The sequence below is a fragment of the Castor canadensis genome, chromosome 11, assembly GCF_047511655.1.
Source record: "Castor canadensis chromosome 11, mCasCan1.hap1v2, whole genome shotgun sequence".
NCBI lineage: Eukaryota > Metazoa > Chordata > Mammalia > Rodentia > Castoridae > Castor > Castor canadensis.
In genome coordinates this window covers 3,770,483-3,792,906 of record NC_133396.1, presented here as the reverse complement: position 1 = coordinate 3,792,906, position 22,424 = coordinate 3,770,483, and the positions used below count along the sequence as shown (strand labels likewise).

General features: G+C 50.7%; 1 protein-coding gene across 7 annotated transcripts in view; it reads right to left on the bottom strand.

Annotated features, from left to right (window-relative positions):
* Positions 1-17,805: 17,805 nt before the first annotated feature.
* Positions 17,806-22,424, bottom strand: part of Cyth1 (cytohesin 1) — an 84,314-nt gene continuing 79,695 nt past the window's right edge. For 6 of the 7 annotated variants that reach the window (XM_020158110.2, XM_074044997.1, XM_074044995.1 and 3 more), the window contains 3 exons: positions 21,864-21,935; positions 20,760-20,914; positions 17,806-19,731 (listed from right to left, as the gene is read on the bottom strand). In XM_020158110.2, the coding sequence (XP_020013699.1) occupies positions 19,653-19,731; positions 20,760-20,914; positions 21,864-21,935 (306 nt within the window). In that variant the 3' untranslated portion in view covers positions 17,806-19,652. Of the gene's footprint in view, positions 19,732-20,755; positions 20,915-21,863; positions 21,936-22,424 lie in introns of those variants that run through there. The other variant, XM_074044993.1, reaches the window with a different exon arrangement.

Genomic DNA, 22,424 nt, shown 5'->3' with positions numbered 1-22,424 from the left:
GTCTCTGCTTCTCTGTGGGGGAGGCTTAGGAAACCTGATCCCAGCCTCAGACCTGCAGCTACCTGCAGGTCAACCACAGGGAATTCATTTTCCTGCACACGCCTCACCCTCCACCCCCAGCATTTCACATGAGACTCACCCTACCTCTGATCACATATGCAATGCTTTGTTTAAGTCTCAAACTGTGGAGTTCCCCTCTGGTTGTCAATAACCAGTTGGCACCTGTCCCTAGACCTCTAGCACACAGGTTGCTGAGAAAGCTTGTCACTGGCAAGCCCTGTTGGCTCTCTGAGATAATTCCAGCGAGCCCTGTCCTTGCCTGTTTCTGACAGTGTGGCTAAGAAGGAAATGGGGATATTGAGTCAGACTCGGGGGTGGTCTGCATAACCATGGAGATGGCAGACATGAATCCTAGGAAAGACCATTAAGGTAGAAAAAATGGACCAGAACACTCAAAAGCTTGGAGGTGGCTTGAGTGGTAGAACACCTGTCTAGCAAGTGTGAGGCCCTGGATTCAAACCCCAGCACTGCTTTAAAAAGAAAGAAAGAATAAACACGCTCAAAGGATCCTCCTGGGTGTCTTCCACTAATTTGAGACATAAAGAGGAACACAAAAGCTGCCTTAGCAGGAAACCTCGAGTCATCACTTCTGACCACAGAATAATTCCACTTACGTCTGCATAAATGAACTGAGTAAAACAAAACAAAACGCTGACATCACCGAGCAGTTCTGCATCTCACTAAGTGGAAAGCTCTTCTAGAAGCACTTTGTGGTCACAGGCGTGAGCCACTGAAACCTGCAGGGTGACCTCGGACAGGGACCTTCACCTTGGGGGCTCAGGTTCCTTCATCCATCAAAGGAGCAAGAGAAACAAGCTGTCTTCAAAACAGTTTCTTTCCATTCTAAAATTCTTTGGGTTTCCTGGCTATGATTCGGTTTTCTCAAACGGTTCTCCTAACTCAGGTGGTTTTAGGTCCCATCCTCCCCTTTCCATGTGGTGCAAGTGGAGGTGATCACATGCCCTTCCCTGTCCTCAGCCTCCTGGTCTATAAAATGGGTCTAAACACCCATTATTCAACATCTCTCATGGAATAGGTTTTGTTTTTAATTTACCACTAAGGAAGGACACTGATTTCCTCCCTCTTGAAGAACTGCCACATGTCCCTTTTCCAGATAGCTGGTATTGTGTTTCTACGTCACCCGGGCCTCCAGGAAGTTTGTGGTCTCTCTGTCATGTCTGGGGATGAGGCTGTCTTGCACATGTCCCATTCTTGCTGGAACTTAATGTGCCCCACGTGATGGCAGCATCAGGCACGTTTACCTTCGGGACAGGCTGCTGTGACATCCCCCAAATAGCAGGCACCAGGCTTCAGTAAAGAGCGCCTGCCCCTTACAACGAGGAGGAACCGGGGCTGCTGGCAGGAGCAAGTCTTTAGGCCAGCACTTACTTCTTGTTGCTCTGACCCTGGCCACCTGGCAGAACCATCATCCTGTGTCTCCTGGGGCTGCCCCTGGCCCCTGAGGGGTCATGAATGTTTGTGACACGAGAGCCACCCATGCTAGAGGGCTTCCTGCTCCATAAATGATGAATTTGCCCACGGCTTGCTATGTGCCCCGCTTTACACACAAGGGGGGATGGGTGGGAAGCACAGCAGTGAATGGCTGATCAGGACCTGAACCCAGAGCCACTCACTGACCAGGCAGAGCCTGAATACAGTGCAACCAGTCAGGGGTCAGTACAAGTGGAAAGTGTTTTTAAAGATAGTGGCGTGTTCTCTTTCTCTGGCAGGGATGCAGATGTGATGGTTGGAGCCAGAGCAGTTAAAGAGATTAGAGCTCAAAGCCAGAAGAAGTGGGATGGCTGTGGGTCATGGGGTGGGGTCTCCCCACGTGTGAGTGATCAATAACATCCCACACTGCATGGCTAGGTTATTCTGGTTTGCATCACTCACAGCCAAACTGAATCCTGTACATCCCCCAGCACCCCAAGACCGGTGGGATTGAGAGGGCTTCTGTCCTAAGTCCACTTACTTTCCAGACCTTATGGGCTTGAATTTTGATGGTTCCTAGAAGGAAACCCCAGCTCTTCTTTCTGCCCCCCTCTAAGTTTTGAGGTCTGTATGGCCATTCCCTGTTCTGCTCCCCCAGGCCTGAAAAAGCAGACCTAACCCTCTCTAGATCTCTAGATCTCTCCCTCCAGCCCCCCACCCTAAATCTTAAACCCAAAATTCTACTATGAAAAGAGAAAGAGAAAGATCTGGGCAAAGGAACTGAGAACTCAGAGGTCCTTCCATCTCTTTCACGTCGATCTCCTGCCAAGGTCCCCCGTGTCCTCATCAGGAGGATGAGAAGGAAGAAACCTCTGCCATCTTTTCTTCTCTGCAGGACTGGGAGCCACAGTCACAGATGACCCTACTGGACACTCTAAACACGGTGCAGGTGGAACTACGAGGCCACAAGTGTCATGATTCTTATCCACAAGTGGGAACACTCGGGGGAGTGAAAGTTACTATCGCATAGCAGAGAGAGGAGGTGGGGCAGGGACAAGATTCCCCAGGGAAATGTTCCAAGGGACCTACTTCTTCCAGCTGGACCCCACCTCCCCAAGTCTCCAGACCCTCCCCTCACAGCACCACCTGGGAACCAAGTTCAACGCATGAGCCCAAATCATCACAGGAGTGATTGGATCAACTGACAAAATCTGAATTCAAACAGTAAGTCGGACAAACATGTGGCACCAGGTGGAATTTCTTGCCATAGAAAACCAGACAGCATTTACTGACAGAAGAAGTGACCCCTGCTCTTAGAAAGTACGCTCCGACACGGACAGGTCTCCGTGTCCAGGCAGGCCATTAGACGATGGACAAGAACCTCGTTCTAGAGTGGAGGGAGGTGAGTCTTGTTTCTCTTTTCTTTCTTTTTTCTAGGTGGTAGTAGGGTTTGAACTCAGGGCTTCGAGCTTGCTAAACAGGAGCTCTACTGCTTGAGCCTCACCTCCAGCCCTTTTGGCTATGTTTATTTTAAAGATAGGGTCTTGCTTTTTGCCCAGGCTGGCCTGGACCACGCCCCTTCTGTTTATTCTTCCCGCAGTAGCTGGGATGACAGGCGTGCACCACCACACGCAGCTTTTTCTGTTGAGATAGGGTCTTGTGAACTTTTTTACCTGGGCTGGCTTCGAACCATGATCCTCCTCATCTCTGCCTCCAGAGTGGCTAGGATCACAGGTGCGAGCGACCGGTACCTGGCTCTCGTTTCCATTTTCTATGTAGAGCAAGACAGTCAGGAAGGCCCGAGGCTCCATGGTAGACACACAGATAGTTGAGTAATGCTGCCAAATGGGAAAGCACCCAGGATTCTAGAAAGTAAAGAAAGGCTGGAGTGTGGCTCCCAGAAAGCCACCTTCCCTGATAGCTCTGCACAAGGAAACACGAGGAGAGGAGACAGACGCGGGAGAGCTCCTGTGCCTGTCTCCAGGAAACCCAGTGCTCACGATTTGCTCCCAAGTGGCCACACGCTGCTGGCCGGTGGCCACCGTGGTGTGAAGGAATCTGAGCACACGTGCAGAAAGATTTTCCTCTTCGCGCCCAGCCATTCCAATGAAGTGGGTTGGGGGCCTGGAGTGAGAGAGAGAGATGGCTCAAAATTCTACTGAGGCCAGTCCAGCTGGAAGGCAGATACCAGGGGCAACCCCAGGAGACACAGGACGATGGTTCTGACAGGTGACCAGGGTCAGAGCAACAAGAAGAAGGTCCTGGCCTAAAGACTCGCTCCTGCTAGCAGCGCCTGACTCAGCAGCCCTACACCTGACCCCATCACTCCCTCCCTCCAAGAAGTGCAAATCCAGTGCAATCAGCAACCACAGTCATCTACCCTCTGACAAGTGGCTCTAGCCAATTTTCAAAGGGTTTTTCCCTAAGTGACCAGTTGGATCAGTTAACGCCTCTCCTGGGTGAGTTTAGAATTGCTCTGGCATTTTATTGCATTGTTTTATTTTCTTGTTTATTCTCCCTATCTAGACTGCAAGCTCTATGAGGGCAGGCATTTTATTTACTGCTGTGTTCTTTATTCTTGGAATAATACATAAGTGAAGGCGCTTCACAAATAAATCTGAGGAAGGAAGAGAGGAAGAAAGATCAACCCTGGGAAAAGTGGTTTAGCATGATGTCGTTGATAGAGGAAAGGAAATTATTTTCAGGGTGACAGCAGCATTTCTGCAGGCTCTCTAGGGGTGAACACAGTCGTCAGCTGGCCACAGTGCCCCGGGGCGGGAAGTGACTCCTGTTCCTTCATCCTCATCCTTCCTCAGCTCCAAGACGCACCGTGAGCTCGGCCCATGTACCCGTTGGTGCTTTCTGAACAATCTCTTTCTAATGCCACCTCTAAGAAATCCTTGATTGCTCCAAAGGGCACAGAGATATTCTGCTTTCTTTTGGAAGCTTTGTAGTTTGGGGTTGGGGATTAAGTCCGTGATCCGTCTCAAAATAACTCTCGTGTGTGTAACAAGGTAGAGATGAGGTCCACTTGCTTCCATCTTCCTGACTGAGTCGCCTTGGTGATTTTTCTTCTTTACGGTACTGAGGTTTTGAACTCAGGGCCTCACACTTGCTAGGCAGGCGCTCATCCACTTAAGCCATGCCTCCAGCCCTTTTTGCTCTAGTTATTTTGGAGATGGGGTTTGGCCTTTTCCCCAGAGCCAGCCTGGACCACCATCCTCCTATTTTAGGCTTCCCGCTGTAGCCAGAATGACAGGTACATGCTACCACGCTCAGCTTTTTCTGTTGCAAGGGAGGCTCTCGATCTTTTTGCCCAGGCTGGCCTGGAATCACAATCTTCTAATCTCAGACTCCTGAGTGGCTCCTTGGTGACTTTATTAAACATCATCTGACCCCAAATTCATAATGGCTGTGAATTTCAGCACTAGGTTATCTCGGGGTCTGTTTCTATTTGCTTTTCTTTTTCTTGATTCTGAGTTGCATTTTCCTTTTTTCGCTGCATGGCTGCATGTCTTCTTTTTATACCCTGAAAAGCATGGATCAGCATTGCAGGCAATCTGGGTTAGATTGTCTTCCTTTAAAGGGTGGGAGGTCGTTGGCTCCTGGCAGCCTCTTTGGGTCAGGTTTTCTTTATTTTGTTCTATTTTGGTCTGGAACATGGTCTTGGTTCTCCTAAGGCCAGGCCTCTGTGGGGACACACCTGACTGCAAGGTCTCTCCATTCTGGCTGGGCTGAGCATTGAGCAGCCTGCCTTCTCCAGCACATGGAGATGCCCAGCACCACATAGGCCCTCAGTCCTCAGGCAAACTCTGCTAGACCTCGTGGAGTCTTGCCTTGTACCTGCAGAGCCCACACCTCAAGTGAAAACCTGCAGTGCGTGTCCCCACAGAACTCTGCAGCCACTGCCTTCTCCCTGTGACCCTGGTTGAAAATTCCAGCCACTTCAACAGGACTCTGACCTCTCCCGTTGCAGCCCAGCAAGAACACTGCTCTTCCTGGGCTTCACCTCACAAAACTGGCACAAAAGTGACTCCATATCCTCTGTATAGATTTCAGGATTCTAGCTGACTTTCTGGATAATTTTATTTGTGCAGTAAACAAGCATGTGACCATCGTAGCAGCTTCTGCTACCTGCCGTCCAGTGCCTAACGCCATTTACTTTTTTTTATTGTGCAGAACGTCAAACCTAGTGCCAGTTATTCTGGTTAGAGTCAGAAGTCCTTACACAGCTTTATGCAAAGTTACCTCGGAGTGAGGTTGGGTTAGGACGATGTGCTAGCCTTGGGTTGAACACGTCAACCGTCTTTCTTGGGTTAGTCACTTTGAATGATGCTGTGACTCCCCCACTCAGCCAGTCACCCTGTATTATTTGGGTGATGTTTAAGCAAGGCAGGCCCCCACAGTGGGGATGCTTGCCCTACTTTCTTCTAAAAGAACTATTCAAGATCTTTCAAAACTACCTCCTCCCCATCTTAAATCAAGAAAGAATTTGCAGACAAGTTAGACCACGACTTTGCTCTACCTTGGAGTCGTGTGTTAATTGGCAAGGTTGACAGAATTTCTTAGAATTTGCCCTGTGTAGACAAGCACAATTACTCCGTGTTCCTCTGCCTCATGGAGGACATTCCACAACTGTCCTTTTCCTCATGGCCTGACCGCACCATGAGCACCCAGAATTTATTTAGTAAGTGGTACCCAGCTAAGGAGCCAATCTCAAGGACCTGAGACAACGAGCCCATAACCGCACCAAATCCTTCATTACGGACTCTAAACTAATGCCAGGCTCCTGGGGAAAAGTGTCACTTTGCACTCTCTTTCTGCCTCACCTCCGCAGCTGTGTAGAAGCTTCTCTGTGGCTAGGAGTCTGTGTCAGATCACCTTTTGAGTGTCGGGAAGAATGGGTTCTTGCTTCTGCGTTTCCCACAACCTATCTATTCAAACAGTCCTTCGCAGTTGCAGGTGCAACTGTCTCGATGCGTCTTCCCCTCAACGCCCACTTGGGTCGGACTTCCTAACAAAATCTGTGGAGGAAGAGAGATGACCAACTTTTTAATTACCATCATAAAATTCTCCACCCGAGAAGATTAGGAAGGACCTAGTCACGCAACCTGGGGAGCCCTAGCCTCAGGTGCCTACCTGAAGTCCAAGCACGGCCCCAGGCCTGTGTTGATCACGGGAAAGGGGTGCTGAATATTGCGTGTGCCCACGCATCTCTGCCATCTGATAGAGCCGGGAGGGCACGAGACGCTTCTGTGACCCAGCTGCGCCAGCCTTTGGCAGGGGGAGGTGTCTGTGAATTGGCATCCAGGGGCCCGAGCTGTCACTATTCACACCACGGGTGTCTGTGTTCAAAGGTCTTGTTGGTCCTGCCTCCCTTGGCAGAAATCTCAACCAACTCACTAAAGCTAGCCTTCTCCCTGGCCAGGTCCCTTCCTTGGCAAGTGTGTGTGTGTCCTGTGTTCTGGAGTTGCCATATCAGTGGGTGATGTGACCAGTGGGTGGCCTCTCCAAAACCTCTAAGGGTCCCACTGTCCTTTTCCTCTGAGTCACCCTTCCTGGCTATCCCACTAATTCCTTCCTCCCTCTGGCATCTTCCCAGTGCCCCATGCTGCCCCCCACTTACCCCTTTTATGTGAGGCTCTTACAACCTCAATGCCAGAGGGCCTCCGAGGCTGGCATGCTGACTGTGCCTGTGATCTTAGCCTGACAGCATACATCTGTCCCTGTCACCTGTGTTCCTGCTTACCTGAATGCGAAGTCCTGGAGGCACCAAGTCCTTGCTTCCCTCATGTGTGGATGTGTCTTGCTAGCAAGGATGTCACCTCTGTCCCTTAGCTCAAAGCACCTCCATGCACATACCTCACACAGGAGGTTCCTCAGAGCAGGGCAGAATGGAGACCCCATCCTTGCTGACCATGTGGACCTTTGGTGCGCACCCCTGGCCTCACAGACAGATACTCTAGTGGGATAAGCTAATGTTTTTATAACCCATAATTCAGAGAAGATGATTCTCTTCTGAATTCTTAAAATTACATTCGTAATTAGCAAAACCCCATTAAAAGCAGGAGCTGGGCTTTGGGGTGGGGGGGAGTGCTGGACAGAGGGAAGTTTTTCCAGTAAAAAGAATGAATAAATTATCCATATGCGTCTGACCCCGTCTTGGCTGGAGTCCTTGCTTTCCGGATGTGTCTGACTTCCCTCCTCTGACCCGGATGTTTTGTGAGTCGCACTTTTTGGGTTGCTCCAGTGGTGATGGAAACACTAGGCTCTGGATGGCGGGGTTGGGTCCCCGACCCTTGCCCTGTATGTGAGGTTAGGTAAGGGAACCCAGGAGCTCTGCACCAGGCCACTGAGCACTTGGACCCTCAATCAGATGTGTCAGTGGGGACTCTGGTGGCCAAATGGGAAAATTGACTTGAGGTTCTCAAGGACCAACACCCTGACTTCTTCACCAGGCTTCACCATGGACGTGACGGACAAGCAACAGTGGAGAAGTGGCCTTTGCTCAGCCACCAGCAAGTTCGAAGCTGGTGCCAGATATCTGGGGGTGTGAGGGTGAGGCAAATCCAGGAAAAACCCCCAGGGAGAAAGCTCAGCTGCTCCAGAGGGGAGCAAGGTCACCTCCCAAGGCCAGTACAGCCCTAGAAGGTGACTTACGTCATTTGAAAACACTAAAGAAACATTTGCATGTTTGCTCACTATTCGTCCAAGTAATGACCTTTTGACAGGCAGCTGTGGTTGGTTTTGGAACATTTGGGAAGATTTATGATCCTCCCAACTCAGCTGCCCTGAATTGCTCCAGCCTCGTGGTCCCTACCCCCAAGAGCAGGTGCCACATGGTCCATGGCCTGCTGCATTTCTGCTAGTGGCGGATTTCTGAGGGGGAGGGGTGGAGATGTAGTAAACGGCCTTATGGATGCAAATCTTGGAGATGGTACATGGCTTCCGGTTGTCTAGAAGACCCCAGTCAATGTTTGTTGAGTGAATGAAGAAACCTCTTCATTCAGGAGAGGTCATGAGCCATTCTGTGCAAAGTACTTTGCAGAAAAACACAGGCAATCGGAAACAGCATTTCGGATTCTGCCCCCAAATCAACCAGGAGGCACAGGAGAGCTGCATTCAGCCCTCAGATGAACAATCGCCACAAGGCACTTGGCGACATATAAAAAGACACAGCTAGAACCAGAAACTCCAGTCTAAAAACAGAAATGACGAGTGAGAGGGAGGCGACAGTTTTAAAGCCGGCGATGAGGGGAAAGGTGGCAGGAAGGCCCTGCGACTTGTACGAGCCTGGGAATGTCTGCAGAAAAAGCTCTTTCAAGTGCCGAGGACAGTCTTGTGGTGCACGGTGAGCTGAGTGGAACTCGCCCTGGCCAGCACTGATGACAGTGTCCTTGCCAGGAGCTGCAGGTGCGGTCACAAAGACACATCACGGGAGGGCAGGCGAGAGGTGACCACAGGGCAGGAGCCATAGTGGCCACATTGCTGAGGACAGCTGGAGCAGCAGGTGCCAGCTCCATCGCAAACAGCCATATGGCTTGGCTGCTGCCCGCCACGTGCCACCCGGAGGACATGGCCAGGGACCTCCCTTCAGGCTCCTCGCTGCCCAAACACCTGCCTCCGAGAAGCACTGCACGTGCCCTCAGCTTGAGGAGGTAACCCGCGAGGACCCTGCACGAGCTGAAAGCCAGTGAGCGATCAGCTGGGCTTCTTCAGGGAACCCAGGGCACCGCAGGGCGGAGTTGTGGCCACATGCATTCCCAGGAAGAATGTAGTGAGCCCCGCAGTGTGGAGGGTGACACCGAGGCTGCCTTCCAGAAGGCAGCTCTGCTCCTGGGAACCCGCTGCTCAGGGTGGCTGTCCTGTGTGTACCACCCTTTCATGGGCTCAGCACAACTCTGCAGATTTTCTAGCCTTTTCTTGTGGTGGTGGCGGGGGGTATCAGTCTTTCCAGCTTTCTGTATCCTAGTGGAAGCTGAAACACCTGCTATTTTTAAAGATTAGACAGGGAAATAAGCAAATATTCTGGGATTTCTGGGTGGCAGGGACATGGGCTTGGGGGTTATTCTTTGTCTTTTTCTGTGTTTTTAAAATTTCCAATAATTAACGTGGTGATGCAGGTGGAAAAATGGTCACCCCACCGTGTCCACACCTTAATCCTGGAGCCAGTGAGTACAGCACACCATGTAGTAAAAGGGGATTAAATTTACAGATGGCATCAGGGCTGACCTACTGCTGTTGTTTCCATAAATGTCCCCCAAAGTTGCTGGGTGCCCATGGCTCACATCTGTAATCCTAGCTACTTGGGAGGCTGAGATTGGGAGAACTGTTTTTGAGGCCAGCTCAAGATCCCAGCTCCAAAATAACCTGAGAAAAATGGATTGGAGGTGTGGCTCAAGTGGTAGAGCGCCTGCTATGCAAACACGAAGCCCTGAGTTCATAGCCCAGTCCCAGCAAAACCAAACAAACAGAAGCATCCCCCAAAGGCCCTTGAGTTGAAGGCTCAGTCCCAGCCCATGGCGTCTCTGGGAGGTGGTGGCGCTTCAGGACGTGGGGCCTAGTGTAAGGAAGTTAGGACATTGGAGATGTGCCCTTGAGGGAGACTGTGGGACCCTGGCCCTCCTCTTCCCTCTCTTGGCTTCCTGGTTGCCATGAGGTCAGCAGCTCCTTCTACCATGTGTTGCCACCATGATATTGAGCCTCACCCCAGACCCCAGAGCAAAGGGGCCACACGACTGTGGACAGAAACCTCTGAAACTATGAATGAAAATAAACTTCTCTTCTTTATAGTTGTTTATCTCAGGTATTTTGTCACAGTGACAGCAAGCTGACTGACACACCTACTCATCTGACCTCAAAATAAGATTACTTGGGAAATGCAGCCCAGTGAAATGACAAGGTCATTTCTGCATACAAGGTCCTTGTATGCAAAAGATGACAGAGTCAAGAGACATGATAGTCTGCCAATGCTACAGTGTCTAAAGACACCAGGGGATGGAGGGGCCTGAGGCAAGTGAGAGGCCTCTACAAGGTGGCAAGGCTGGGAAGCAGTGACCTCCCAGGCCCCCAGAGGACGCAGCCCTGCCAGCAACTTAGTTTTTAGCCCAGTGAAGCCTACTTCAGACTGTGACCTCCAGCACTGTAAGAAAGTTAATCTGTGGTTTTCTAAGCCACTGGGTGAGTAGACATGGGTCACAGCAGCCAGAGGACACTGACACCTAGGGTGGGGTGGAAAGAGAGTTTGCTCCCCAGTCCGTACAGCATTCTTCTTTCTGGAACATCTCTGGACCCAACTTTCAAGACACAAGCTAAAGAGAAAGCTGTAAGCAGCAATCACTTGAAGGTGTGACAAGGTCAGTTTCATAGTACCAGGTTCCAACGTTTGCAGGTCACACTGGTGGGTTTATTCACAGTCTGGACTCTGCTCCCCAGGAAGAGAACTTTAAGCAAGGGACAGTTTCCTTCCAAGAAATACTCACTGACTTGGATTAAGTACACACTGCTGGCACATCAGCCCAGGCTCAACGTCAGTGGAATGTCACCTGCTTCCTCCACCCCACTCTGCTGCCATTTACCACTCTGACTTCTGTTTGTTGGCTCCCTGGCCTCTGTGAATTGTGCACCTGCATTTCAGGGCAGTGCCTCCTCGGGTCTCCGTGAACATCCTGTGGGGCTTGGATGGTGGCTTGGTTTGTCTGCACCTCGAGGGGGGCAGAGGGCTTGGGCTGTGTGACACTGCCATCGTGGAGGGGTGCCCAGCACGTGGGAGGACTCAGTGGAACACATCCTGTTCCTGTGGGGTCTGGCAGAGCACACATGCACAAGGCTTCCTTGAACAGCATATGGAAGAGGTGCGTGGAATTTGGAAACCACCAGCCCAAGTGTGGCTTCTGACACAGAAGCAGGAGAACTGAGGCAAAGTCAAGTGTGCAGCAAATACAGACAGGCACGGCCTTAATGGTGTGGGGGATAACTTGTCTTTTCCTTCAAAGAAACAAAATTATATAGTCAACCCAGGTAAATCCACTGTAAAACAGCTGCTCATTATATACTTGCTTAACTCATGGCTTCCTGGAATGTTAAATGCTAACCTTGCCCTTCACCTCGTCTGTAGTTAATTGAGAAAGACTGTGAACCCTGACTCCTATCAACAGGAGAAGGGGCCAGTGTTGCGTCAGGGATAAAAACCTGAATGGACTTCCCACCGCGTGTGCTTGCTTTACCAGACTTTCGTTGGTGGCACACCCTTCAGCAGAAGTAAAAGTTTGTGACTTGCTGACTGACTCCTGAGTCTTATTCATTAATTCAGAGATCTTTTTTCCAACAGTGGGTTTCAGCTCAAGACCAGAAGGGGTCAGCACTGACCAGAGAGTAGTCCAGGCTGTTCCTGGCCCAAGAAAGAATCAAGTGGTCAGTGTGTGTTCACAGTGGGCTTCATCTTGCTGAAGGATTTCAGGTGCTTGAGAGCATGGGGGGTGGGGTGGGGTGGGGATTGGAGGGGCTGCAGAACACGAGGTACCAAAGCTGCTGTGACTGCTGAAGGAGCCCAGGGTAGACCAGCTCCAGTGGTCATCAGCACAAGCTGCCTCAGCTCCCTGAAAAGCAACTAGGCATCCGTTGCCATCATCCACAGTCACAGGTGTTCTCTCCAGCCCAGCTGGAGACTGGCACGTCATGCTGGTTGGTCCTCGCATGCTGCACCAGACCTCCGATGACACACTGCCTCCACACCTTCCAGTTCCTGCTTCCCTGCCTCTCCCTACCCTGCCTCGGCCTCCCTTTTTCCCGTCCATATGCCTCTCCAGCCCTTCCTAGAATTCTGCCTTTGCCTCTCTCTGGTCACCAGATTTCCTGGTTCCTGTGTTTCCTTTCCTCTTTGCCACAGTCCCTGCTTCAGTTTCTCTGGACTCTTTTATGACACAATCTATTGGAATATTTATAACAATGGTCCCCTATTTCTTATTTTCAAAAGGAACAAATCAAGACTTGGTGTTTTACCTCCAGTCAATTCAAGCGCCAGGCGTTCTTATGTCTGGAAACACATCCTACCCACTTTTGCAATCCGAGAGCCACACCTGCAGCTATGGCTGGTGTCACTGCAGTGCTGATGAGAGCCTGAGAGGTGTCAGGAACAAAGCTCAGGTTCCATGGCCCCTTATGCTTATCCAAGGCATGTCCTTTAGCTCTGAAGAGCACATCAGCATGCAGTCCCCTTCCGTGAAGGTCACATGATGACCCAGGCGCAGAGGCAGACGCAATGCCCAGAAGCAGTAGAGCACACCCTGCCTATGCGCTCCACAGCTCCCAGAATGGCTCTCTGCCTATGGCCCTATATCATGGAATAGTACGCAGCCATGAAAAGGAATGAAGTACAGAAACACATTACCACGTGGTTGGACCTTGAGAACATGCCACATGAAAATAAGAAAGTCACATATTGCACGATTCCCACAAACTGTCCAGAACAGGCAAATCCACAGAGACAGGAAGTAGACTGGTGGTTGTCCCGGACCAGAGAGAGAGCTGGGAGAGGTGGAGTTCTCTCTAACAGGTGTGTGGTTTCCTTGTGGGGTGATGGAAACGTAACATTGCCTGTGGTCCTGGTTGCACAACTCTGTGAATGCACCCTTTAAATGAGTGATCTTGATGGTAGCTACACTGTAGCTCAATAAAGCTGTTTTTGAAAAAGCCTCTCCCATTTCCTCACAGGCATGGCTGACATATGACTTCTGAGGATGGAGGGGTGTGGGCGGCCCAGAGGGAAAAGGTGCCCATGGTGAGCACCATGGTGGGGCCTGGAGCTGCTATCCAGCCTGCAGCAGGCCTTGGGCAGGGCACTCATGCGCGGCCCAGGCCCACTTCCCTGAGTCATGAGCACACGAACCACAGAACCAGGCTCAGCAAAGCCGCCTGCTTTTACAAGGTGCTGCCAGGCCCTGAGCAGCTCGTGGTCCCAGGGGTTCGGGAGGAGGCAGAGCTGGGTTCTGAATCCAGGTGTTTCTGGTAACAGTAACGGTGCAGTCTGCAATCAGACTTCGAAATTCTTTGTGTCCTCCGTGGACATATCCACGCGGGACACATGGATATGAGCTAGAGAAGGGAATTACAAAGGGAGTATGGGGGGACCCAGGTGGAACCTGCAGAGTGCTTCTCTCCTCCAGGTGCTCTTAAAACTTACCCTAATTTAGGGGAAGGGAGGAGCAAGGTGATTCCCTCCAATAATCCATGAGGGGCCAGGTGAGTGTGGTCTAAAATGCCACATGACGTCATCTATTTTCTATGAGTCCCGAAGTTTTCCTAACTTTAGCCTGCCTCATTTCCACTAAACTGGAAGGGCTTTAGGGTGGTGTGTCACTCTCTCTGGACCTAGCCCCACCCTAACAGAGTGGGGGCCCTTCAGAGAAAAAGGCCCCCGAGCATCAGGACAGGAGGAGCCTCCTAGAGCTTCCAGAAGGACACCCTTGGCCTGGTCTCCCTTTTGTGAAACCTGCACCATTCCTGCTTTGCAGGTTGCTTTGTGAAGCAGTGAGAGAAGCTCCATGACTACTGCAGGCTGAGAGGACTGCTGTGAAGAAAAATTTCGGTGTGATTCTGTGAGGTGTTGTGTAACCTGGCGATGGGGAGGAGAAGCAGGAGGCCTAGTGGACTGGGAAAACAGCACAAGGCCAGGAAGCTGGGAGAGCAGGGAGAAAACCTGGGGTGCTCCACTGGCCAGGAGATGAGTGGGGAGGGGGACAGAGCCGATCACAGAGTTCAAAGTCTCTGGAGCTGTCTGGGAGCCAGCGTGGGCTTTGCTGCCAGGAAGGTGCTGGGCTGTGAGCAGAGGTCTGAGAAACCCGGATGGACAGGAAGGACCACCATGAAAGGTGCCCTGGTTTCTCCTGAGGTGCTGCTTGCCAAGGAGGGCATGCCACTCGGGCTCAGGAAATGCCACGTCCTCTGGACCGGTGTGGGAGCTGGGATGGCCTGAGAACAGCAAGCTGGCTGTGTGGTCACGCTGGCATTTTTCAAGTCTGTTTGAGGGTCGCATATTGATAATCCCTCAAGCTAGGACACTGGCTTGTAGGGGACAGTTGGGGAGATGATATATTTGCTAATAGAATAGAGGGAAAGGAGACCCCACCCCAAGGTTCCCTAGCAAGTGGCAGGGAGCCACCCTGGACAGTCTGTAGGGGAAGCACAGCCAAGTATGGCTCAAGAACCCTATCAGTGGGCACTTGTCACCAGGCGTACCCCAGAGATACCATAACAGCGGCCAGACCTAGACTGATGGAATAAACAGTGGGTAGTTTTTGTGAAGAGACTTTTTCCTTTCATGTCAACTTGGATTTGAATCTGGTCTACACTCGTGAGCCCACCTAGAGCCTCACTCTGGCATCTCAGTTTATGGGAATGAGCAGCCCAGCTTACAGGGCTGTTGTGAGAGTTAAAAGTGAGGGGAAAAAAAAGACCCTGGAATGTGGGTCTTGCTTAGATCATGAAGGATGCTGTGTTTAACAGTCACAGACTTCATGCTAACTTATTAATGTGACATTGGCCATGAGCACTGAGCACAACTGAGAGCTGAGGTACAGCCATGTGGGAAGCATCAACTGATTTGTTTCGACTGAATGTTCATAAAGACCTAAACCAAAAGGACAGAGGCAAATTTCATAAAATGTCACAGAGCAGAGTGCAGAGGCTGAGATTAAGGGAGATATGGATCCCAGCCCCAGCTGCAGCTGGTCTTGTCTATGCCTGTTTCCTGTCTCTGTCTGGATCTCTGTTCTGACATCCGGTGCAAATGACCTGCTATGCACTCACGGGACCTGAGGTCTCCCCTGAAGTCAGTCACATGGCAGGGGCCGTTTGCTGAACCCAGAGTTAACAGGTGTGTGAGGCAGTTTTTAGTAACTAGACAAAGTACCTGAGAAAACCTTAAAGGGAAGAATCATTTTGCTCATGGTTTCAGAGGTGTCAGTCCACAGTCGTGGCTTTGCTGATTCTGGGCCTCTGGTGAGTCAGAACATCATGGCAGCAGAAGAGTATGGCAGAGATGACTCTTAAGAGGATAGGAAGCAGAGAGAGAGAGGGACAAAGAGGGGCTCAGGACAAGATATTGCCCCAGAAGCCTACTTTCTCCAGCTAGGCCCCACTTCCTAGAGTTTCCAGAACCTCTCACAATAAGCCACCAGCTGGAAACCAAACCCCAACACATGAACCCTTTGGGGGACTTCATGTCCAAACCATAACGCCAGGTTAGATGTGGGAAAGACAGCAAGCAGAAGCGAACACCCTCCTCATGATAAAGGCACTAGCTACCTCCAATACTGTTATCATGGCCATTGAATTCCAGCAGGAGGGCTGGGGTGCAGCTCAGGGGTAGAGCACTTGCCCAGCATGTGCATGGCCTGGGTTCAATCCCCAGCACTGCAAATAAACAAATAATAAGAAAATTCCGACGTGTTTTGGAAGGGATAAGTACTACCGAGCCATGGTGGGAGCCTTTAAAGCACGGAAGGTTTTCATTCTGATGAAGTCAAATTTATGTTTTGGTTTTCATCCAGTTCCTGGCTTGTAATTCTGACCTTGTTGATAGTGGGGCCTAAGACCCTCCTCGTTCCAGAGGGCCCCGCCCCACACCCGGGAGGAAGGAGTGCAGCACAGGGGCCAAGGAGACTCTGAACAGCGCCCTGGCTGGGGGTCCCCACCCAGTCTATTGGCGTCAGACGCGCAGTGAGGTCCTCATCAACCCCCAAAAGGCCAGGGCTGGAGCTTCTGATGGCTGAACGCACAGACGTTCCTGAGGAGGCGGAGAGGAGAGGGCAGGGAAACCTGGATCCTTCTTCCACACGGCGCCCATGCCTGTTAGAATGATCCAGCAAATGTGCTTTCCTGAGCACTGTCAGAAGAAATTCACTGAACCCTAAGAGGGGGTGTGGGAACTCTGATTTACAGCCACCAGTCAGTCAGAAGCATGGATGAAACAACCTGAGCCCGTGACTGGCATCTGAAGTGGTAGGAGCGGGGGCAGACTTGGGGACTGAGCCCCCAACTGTGGGATTTGACACCAGCTCCAGGTAGATAGTGTCAGAGCTGAAGTGGATTACAGGGCACCCAGCTGCTTGTTCGAGGTGTGAAAATCCTACACACCTGGTATCAGAAGTGATCAGCGTGCATGCCTACAGCAAAAACCAAGCCTGAGCTGTTTTCCTTCTGAATACTCAGATCTATCTAGAGTCAGGAGGATGTTTTTCTTTGAAGAGTTTTATTGTTTAAGGTTTATATTTGGGTAGATGTAACAATGGTCTAACTTCATTCCTTTTTTTGGTGTTACTGGAGGGCTGAACTCAGGGCCTGGCACTGCTAGGCAGGTACGTTACCATTCGAACCACTCTGCCAGCCTTTTTGGTGTTATTTTGGAGATAACACCAAAATAAAAAGTGTCTTGCTTTATCCCTGAGTCAGTCTGGATCACAATCTTCCAGCCACTGCTTGAGATGGGGTCTCTCGAACTTTTCACCCAGGCCGGCCTTGAACCATGTTCCTCCCAATGTCTACCTCCCAAGTAGCCCCTGCTCCTGGCTTCCAACTTTCCCCTTTTGCATGTGAATGTTTAGACATCCCAATACTATTTGTTGAGAAGCACCCTGCTTAAAACCAAGTGCATAAATATGTGAATTGATCCTGGGTCCCTTGCATTTCTGTGTGAATTTTAGGACAGGCTTTTCAGTTTTGCTAAAAGGCAGCTGGGATTTTGAAGAGACTGCACTGAATTTGAGTATTGTAATTGTAATCTCTTTTTTTGTGATACTGGGGATTAAACTCAGGGCCTTGAGCTTGCTAGCAAGTACACTACCATTTGAGCCACACCCGTCTTTTGGCTATTGTTTTCTCTTTTGATGGGACTGGGTTTCACACTTGCAAAGCAGATCCTCCTGTCTCTGCAGATCCTCCTGTCTCTGCCACCTGAGAAGCTAGGATTACAGAAGTGAACCACCACACCTGGCCCAGTATTATCACCTTAATATTACATCTTGTTGATAAATGCAATCTTTATGTTTATTTAGGTCTCCTTTAATATCTTTCAGTGATCTTTTAAATAGCTTTCACCATACATCTTGTACTTTGAGAAAACTTATTCCTAAACGTTGTGTTTTTTCAGATGCTATTGTAAATGGAATGGTTTTCTTTCTTTTTGGGGGCTGTTTGTTGCTAGTGCTTCAAAGACCACTGACTTTTACACACTGAGCGTGTGTGCTGTAAATCCTGCTGCATTCATACCTCTCAGTCTTTTTGCAGATTCCTTAGAACTTTATATATAAGGCCATTACCTCTGGCACAGCAGAACCACAGACAGACATGGTTTGGGCAAATTTGGAGTTTATTTGCTGCAGTTCCTTGGCGCTAGTTTACAAGGCAAAACCAACCAAACAAAAACAACTGTAATAATAATTATAATTTCTTAAAAACCCTGTCAACAACTTTCTGTCCTTTCTTTATATTTTGACAAATCTTTTTTTAAACAAATACAAAATAATCTAAGAGGAGAAAAACTATACATGGATTATGTACACCTCTGATAAATAGACTAATACTGATCCAGGTGCCTCTCTGCCCAGGAATCCTAGTGAGAACCAGGGCCAGGGCCAGGGCCAGGCCTGCTGGGGTGGGTTTCCGGCACTGTGACCACCTGGACATGAGCTAACAATGCCTGATTCTGCACGGGGGAAGCCAGGTTTCTAGCCTGGACTCTACTCCATCACTGTCACCTTCACAAGCTTGGCCACAAAGCACCTGAGGCCACTCTAGGCAGGATCCACAGGAGGGGCCAGAATGCAACCCCTCCCCCCGCCCCTGCAAAGCTATTTCCAGAGATGCCAACCTACCTCACTGGGTGAGAAAAGCCAAGGCCAAATGGCCTGTGGAGATCCATGACTCCTCCACAGCCTGGAGACAGTGCCTGCCGCCTGGCCTGGGCATGGGAGGGGCAGTTGGAACACTGCCCCACTGCCTTGCCTGGACAGGCATGCTGGCCCTGGCTGAGTGGCAGGAGCTGCCCTGAGAGTCCCTGAGAGAACGGCAGGAGAATGCTGCACTTCGCGGCTCCCTCCACACGGTACGCTAGGAGGGCAGGGCCATCACACATGTGCCTGGGGGAAGGAGACAGGGGGTACCTCATGGCGTGGTACCATGCTGAGCAAAGGCCCCTGCCCTCTGGAGGCCACCACAGAGGCACCAAAAAGTGTAGCGAGGGCCGGTTTTGAGGCAGGAAAAGCTGGCGCCCACGGGGATGAGGAAAGCCCTGCTCCATCCTCTAGAACGAGGAGCGGAGCTATGGGAAGAGAAAGGAAAACCAGGCATGAGACATGAGGCCATCCTGGGACCCACTGGGTTAACCTCCTCACAGTTTTGGTTATTAGGTATTTAGCTCAAGGAAAATGCTGACTTCCTACTTTAAAGCCCAGTGGGCCTCAGTTCTGAGAATGAGACAAGGGAGGTGTCCAGTCAGTGTGCAATCCTCCTGACCACCACAGGCTGAGGACCACAGAGGGCCTGGAGCCTGACTGCCACTGAGACCTCCCTGTGCCTGCTGTGCCCCTGCCTGCCACCCTGCCTTCACCCCTCTTGTCCACATAAGCCAGCTCCCAGCTGCTCCCAAGGTGCGGCAAGGTGGTCGATGGCCCTGGCAGGAGGACACCTGGCAGCCTGGAGGCCCCTGTCCAGGGTCCAGGGGAGCTCCCCATAGGCAGGGCAGACTGCAGACCTGCTTTCCTTTTTTTTTTTTTTTTTTTTTTCCTTTTTTTAAGAAAAAATAAATCTTTATGGTATGTGGCTTCTCTTCCTTCCTGCCTTTCTTCTTGCTATAGAGCATGTCCACACAGGTATTTTCGGTGTAAGGTGAAGCTCCTCACTGGGCCACACGAGGTAAACAGCAGGCTCTCCGCTGTGCTGTCGAACCGCTGAGCAGAGGCGTGCTAGAGCAGATCTGCTGCCAGGAGCTGATCTGAGCGAGGGGGGTTCGAGTGCAGGCCAGGCAGACATCAGTTCCCTGACCCCACAATACCGCTGCTTCTCCCCTTAACAAAACTGCTAACGTGGAAGCTAGTCTGTAGGGACAGGCAGGGCAGGTAGAGGGGACTCGCTTAGCAGCGCCTCTGCTGGAGCCCGGCACACACTCAGTGTCTCTTTGTGGAGGAGACCTTCTTTTTCCGCGCTGCAAGCATCTCATAGAAAGGGTCCCTGCTGATGGCTGCTCTGAGCACAGAAAAGGAGAGAGAACAGACATGAGTGACAGGGACACGGAGAGACCGATCTGGGCAGCCCCAGGAGCCCTGAACTGCTCAACTGCCACCAAAAGGCCAAATCAGTGTGGTCACCCCTCACTGTGTCCACACAGAGGCTAAAGGTGACACGCTTTGAAAGCCACACAGGGACATGGGACAGATAACTCGGAGTGTGTGTGCATGTGTGCAAGCGCCTGTTTCAACCCAACCGTCAATTTACATTACACATTCTCACAGCCATACCCTAATTCTAAGGAGAAAATCAAAACATAGGACTTCAGTTTCAATGACATGTGACTATCCTTCACAACTGTGAGTGCCATGTTATAAACATGTCACACACAACTGCCCCATGAGTGTGTTCCAGGGGCTGTCATGGTCTGAGCCCATGTGCACCAGCTCCATGAAGGTCAGTGCCACTGGGGCTTGGGGTGCAGACAGAGGGTGGCCAAGGAGGAAGGGCAGGCCCGTTCTGGCACCCACTCTACAGAGCAGCTGTGTTCTCCACGACGCTGGCTCTGAGCACACGCACCAGCTACATGACATAGGCACTGCACTATGCTGGGTGGGTGATGTGCCAGGAGCCACTGCAGCTCTTGTGAGTTGACTGGGAACTGATTCACCAAATGTGATGTTTCCACACTTCTTTAAGAGGGCTCACCATCCACTGGATAGTCAAAACATCTGCCTTGCTGGCTATGGTAGCACACACCTGTAATCCCAGCACTTGGGAAGCTAAAGCAGGAGGACCAAGAGTTTGAGGCCAGCCTGGGCTACATAGCAAGTTCCTGCCTCTAAAAACACAAACAAAAAAAAGAAAGCTTTCATTTTCAGGATGTTTGGTGACTCCACCTTGGCTTTTGGGCGCTCACACTTCCGGCAGGCTGCATGATCCTATGCCTAGGTGCCCACAATACACTAGGAGCAGTGGAGACACAGGGCAGCGGTGACAGGAACCATCAGGTAGACCCAGCTCTCCCATCTGCAGAAGCTACTTACTTAATACATTTGATCCACTCCTCCTTTTCTTCAGGCGTGGGGGCTGAAATCCGGTACACAGTGTGGTTCCCTTCTACAACTCGCCCGTCAGCCTCGGTCTTACAGGCCTTAATGACTTGATCTTTATTGTCAGGGATGTAAAGCTCAAAGCAGTTCTGAGATTAAAATGGAGAAGGGACGATGGACAGATCTTAGAAAGCTGCTGACTAAAGAAAACGTTAATTCATTTCACAAAAGACAGGCAATATATTTAGTCCTTCAGAAAAAAAGCAGCTTGGCAATGCTAGGAGTATCTCTGCATAGCTATTCTCAACTCAATCAGCAAAAATGCTCTGTCTTCCTTATTAGGCTTGTGTCTTTTCTTCAACAAAATTAGTGATAAAGGCAGAACAGGACCTGCCTGGAACTGAGGTGGGGGAGGGTAAGGGAGGGGGGTAGGGGGGAGAAATGACCCAAACAATGTATGCACATGTGAAAAAATGAATAATTTTTAAAAAATGGAATAAAGAAAGAAAGAAAACAAAAAAAGAGAAAAAGCAACTTGGACTAGAACACTGGAGCATGTTAATGTGCACACACTGGCCTCTTAGTCAAGACGCTGGCCTGACATATGCCAGCTCCACTCCTAGCAAAGAAAAAATGTACAGAGCTGCAGGTCACCCAACTCTTCCTACAGCCAGCCTGGTGACATCATGACATTCCAAAGCAGAGGTGTCGCAGGGGTACAAACAAGCAGCGTCATGGGTGCTTGCTGCTGCCCTCATGTGACAGTCAACAACGGTGTTGTTTACTACTGTTCTGGAATTTTTTTTTTTTTTTTGGTGGCACTGGGGTTTGAGCTCAGGGCCTCACGTTTGCTGCTTGCTAAGCAGGAGCTCTTATCACCTGAGCCACTCCATCGGCCCTCAACAATGATACTGAAGCAGACAGAACAAAGGCTGTTGAGTTCCACCTTGAGCTTAAGTTCGGCTAAATTAAAGGCATGATAGTATTTTTTGGGCTTTGTGCTTTTTTTCTTGAAAAATCTTTTGAGTTCATCCTTTTTCAAAGCATTGCTGCCCACATCCTCTTCCTCCCCCAGAATATCTGGCCAGAAATACTCACTGGCTTTTTGGAGTCTTCCACTTCCCGGATGCTGAGGTTCTCTAAGGGAATGATGCCTCGAGGCTCCTTATCCTGTGGGGCAGGTGATGGCAAACTCAGTTGAGGGCACGTTCTTTCCATTCTCCCCACCCATCCCCACTCTGCATCTTCTCCTGGGCACAAAGCTTGTATTCTGCTTCTGGCCCACCCTTATGTTCCACAGCACACAGGAACCCTGGAACTGAAGGTCTTTTGCAGGCAGAAGGCCAGGAGGTCCAGCAGGTACCATCAAAGTGCATGTGGCAATGACCACAGCAGGGGCCTCAGGCAGTGAATGCATGAGCTCCTTCCCCAGAAAGGGCCTCCTCCCTTCCCTCACTTCTTTGCGTGGCTCTCCTCCTGTCTTCTAAGCCTTGTTTCTGTGTCACTAACTCTTGGAAGCCTTTCCCAGCCCCCCTCTAGGCACTCCTCCCCTACGCCTGTGGCTGGAACCCTCAGTCTTCCTCACTCCTGTCCACCCCCACTGCCAGCATTTGCAAGACTCAGGGAGACCCTACCTTCCTGACAGCTCCAGCTGGGTCT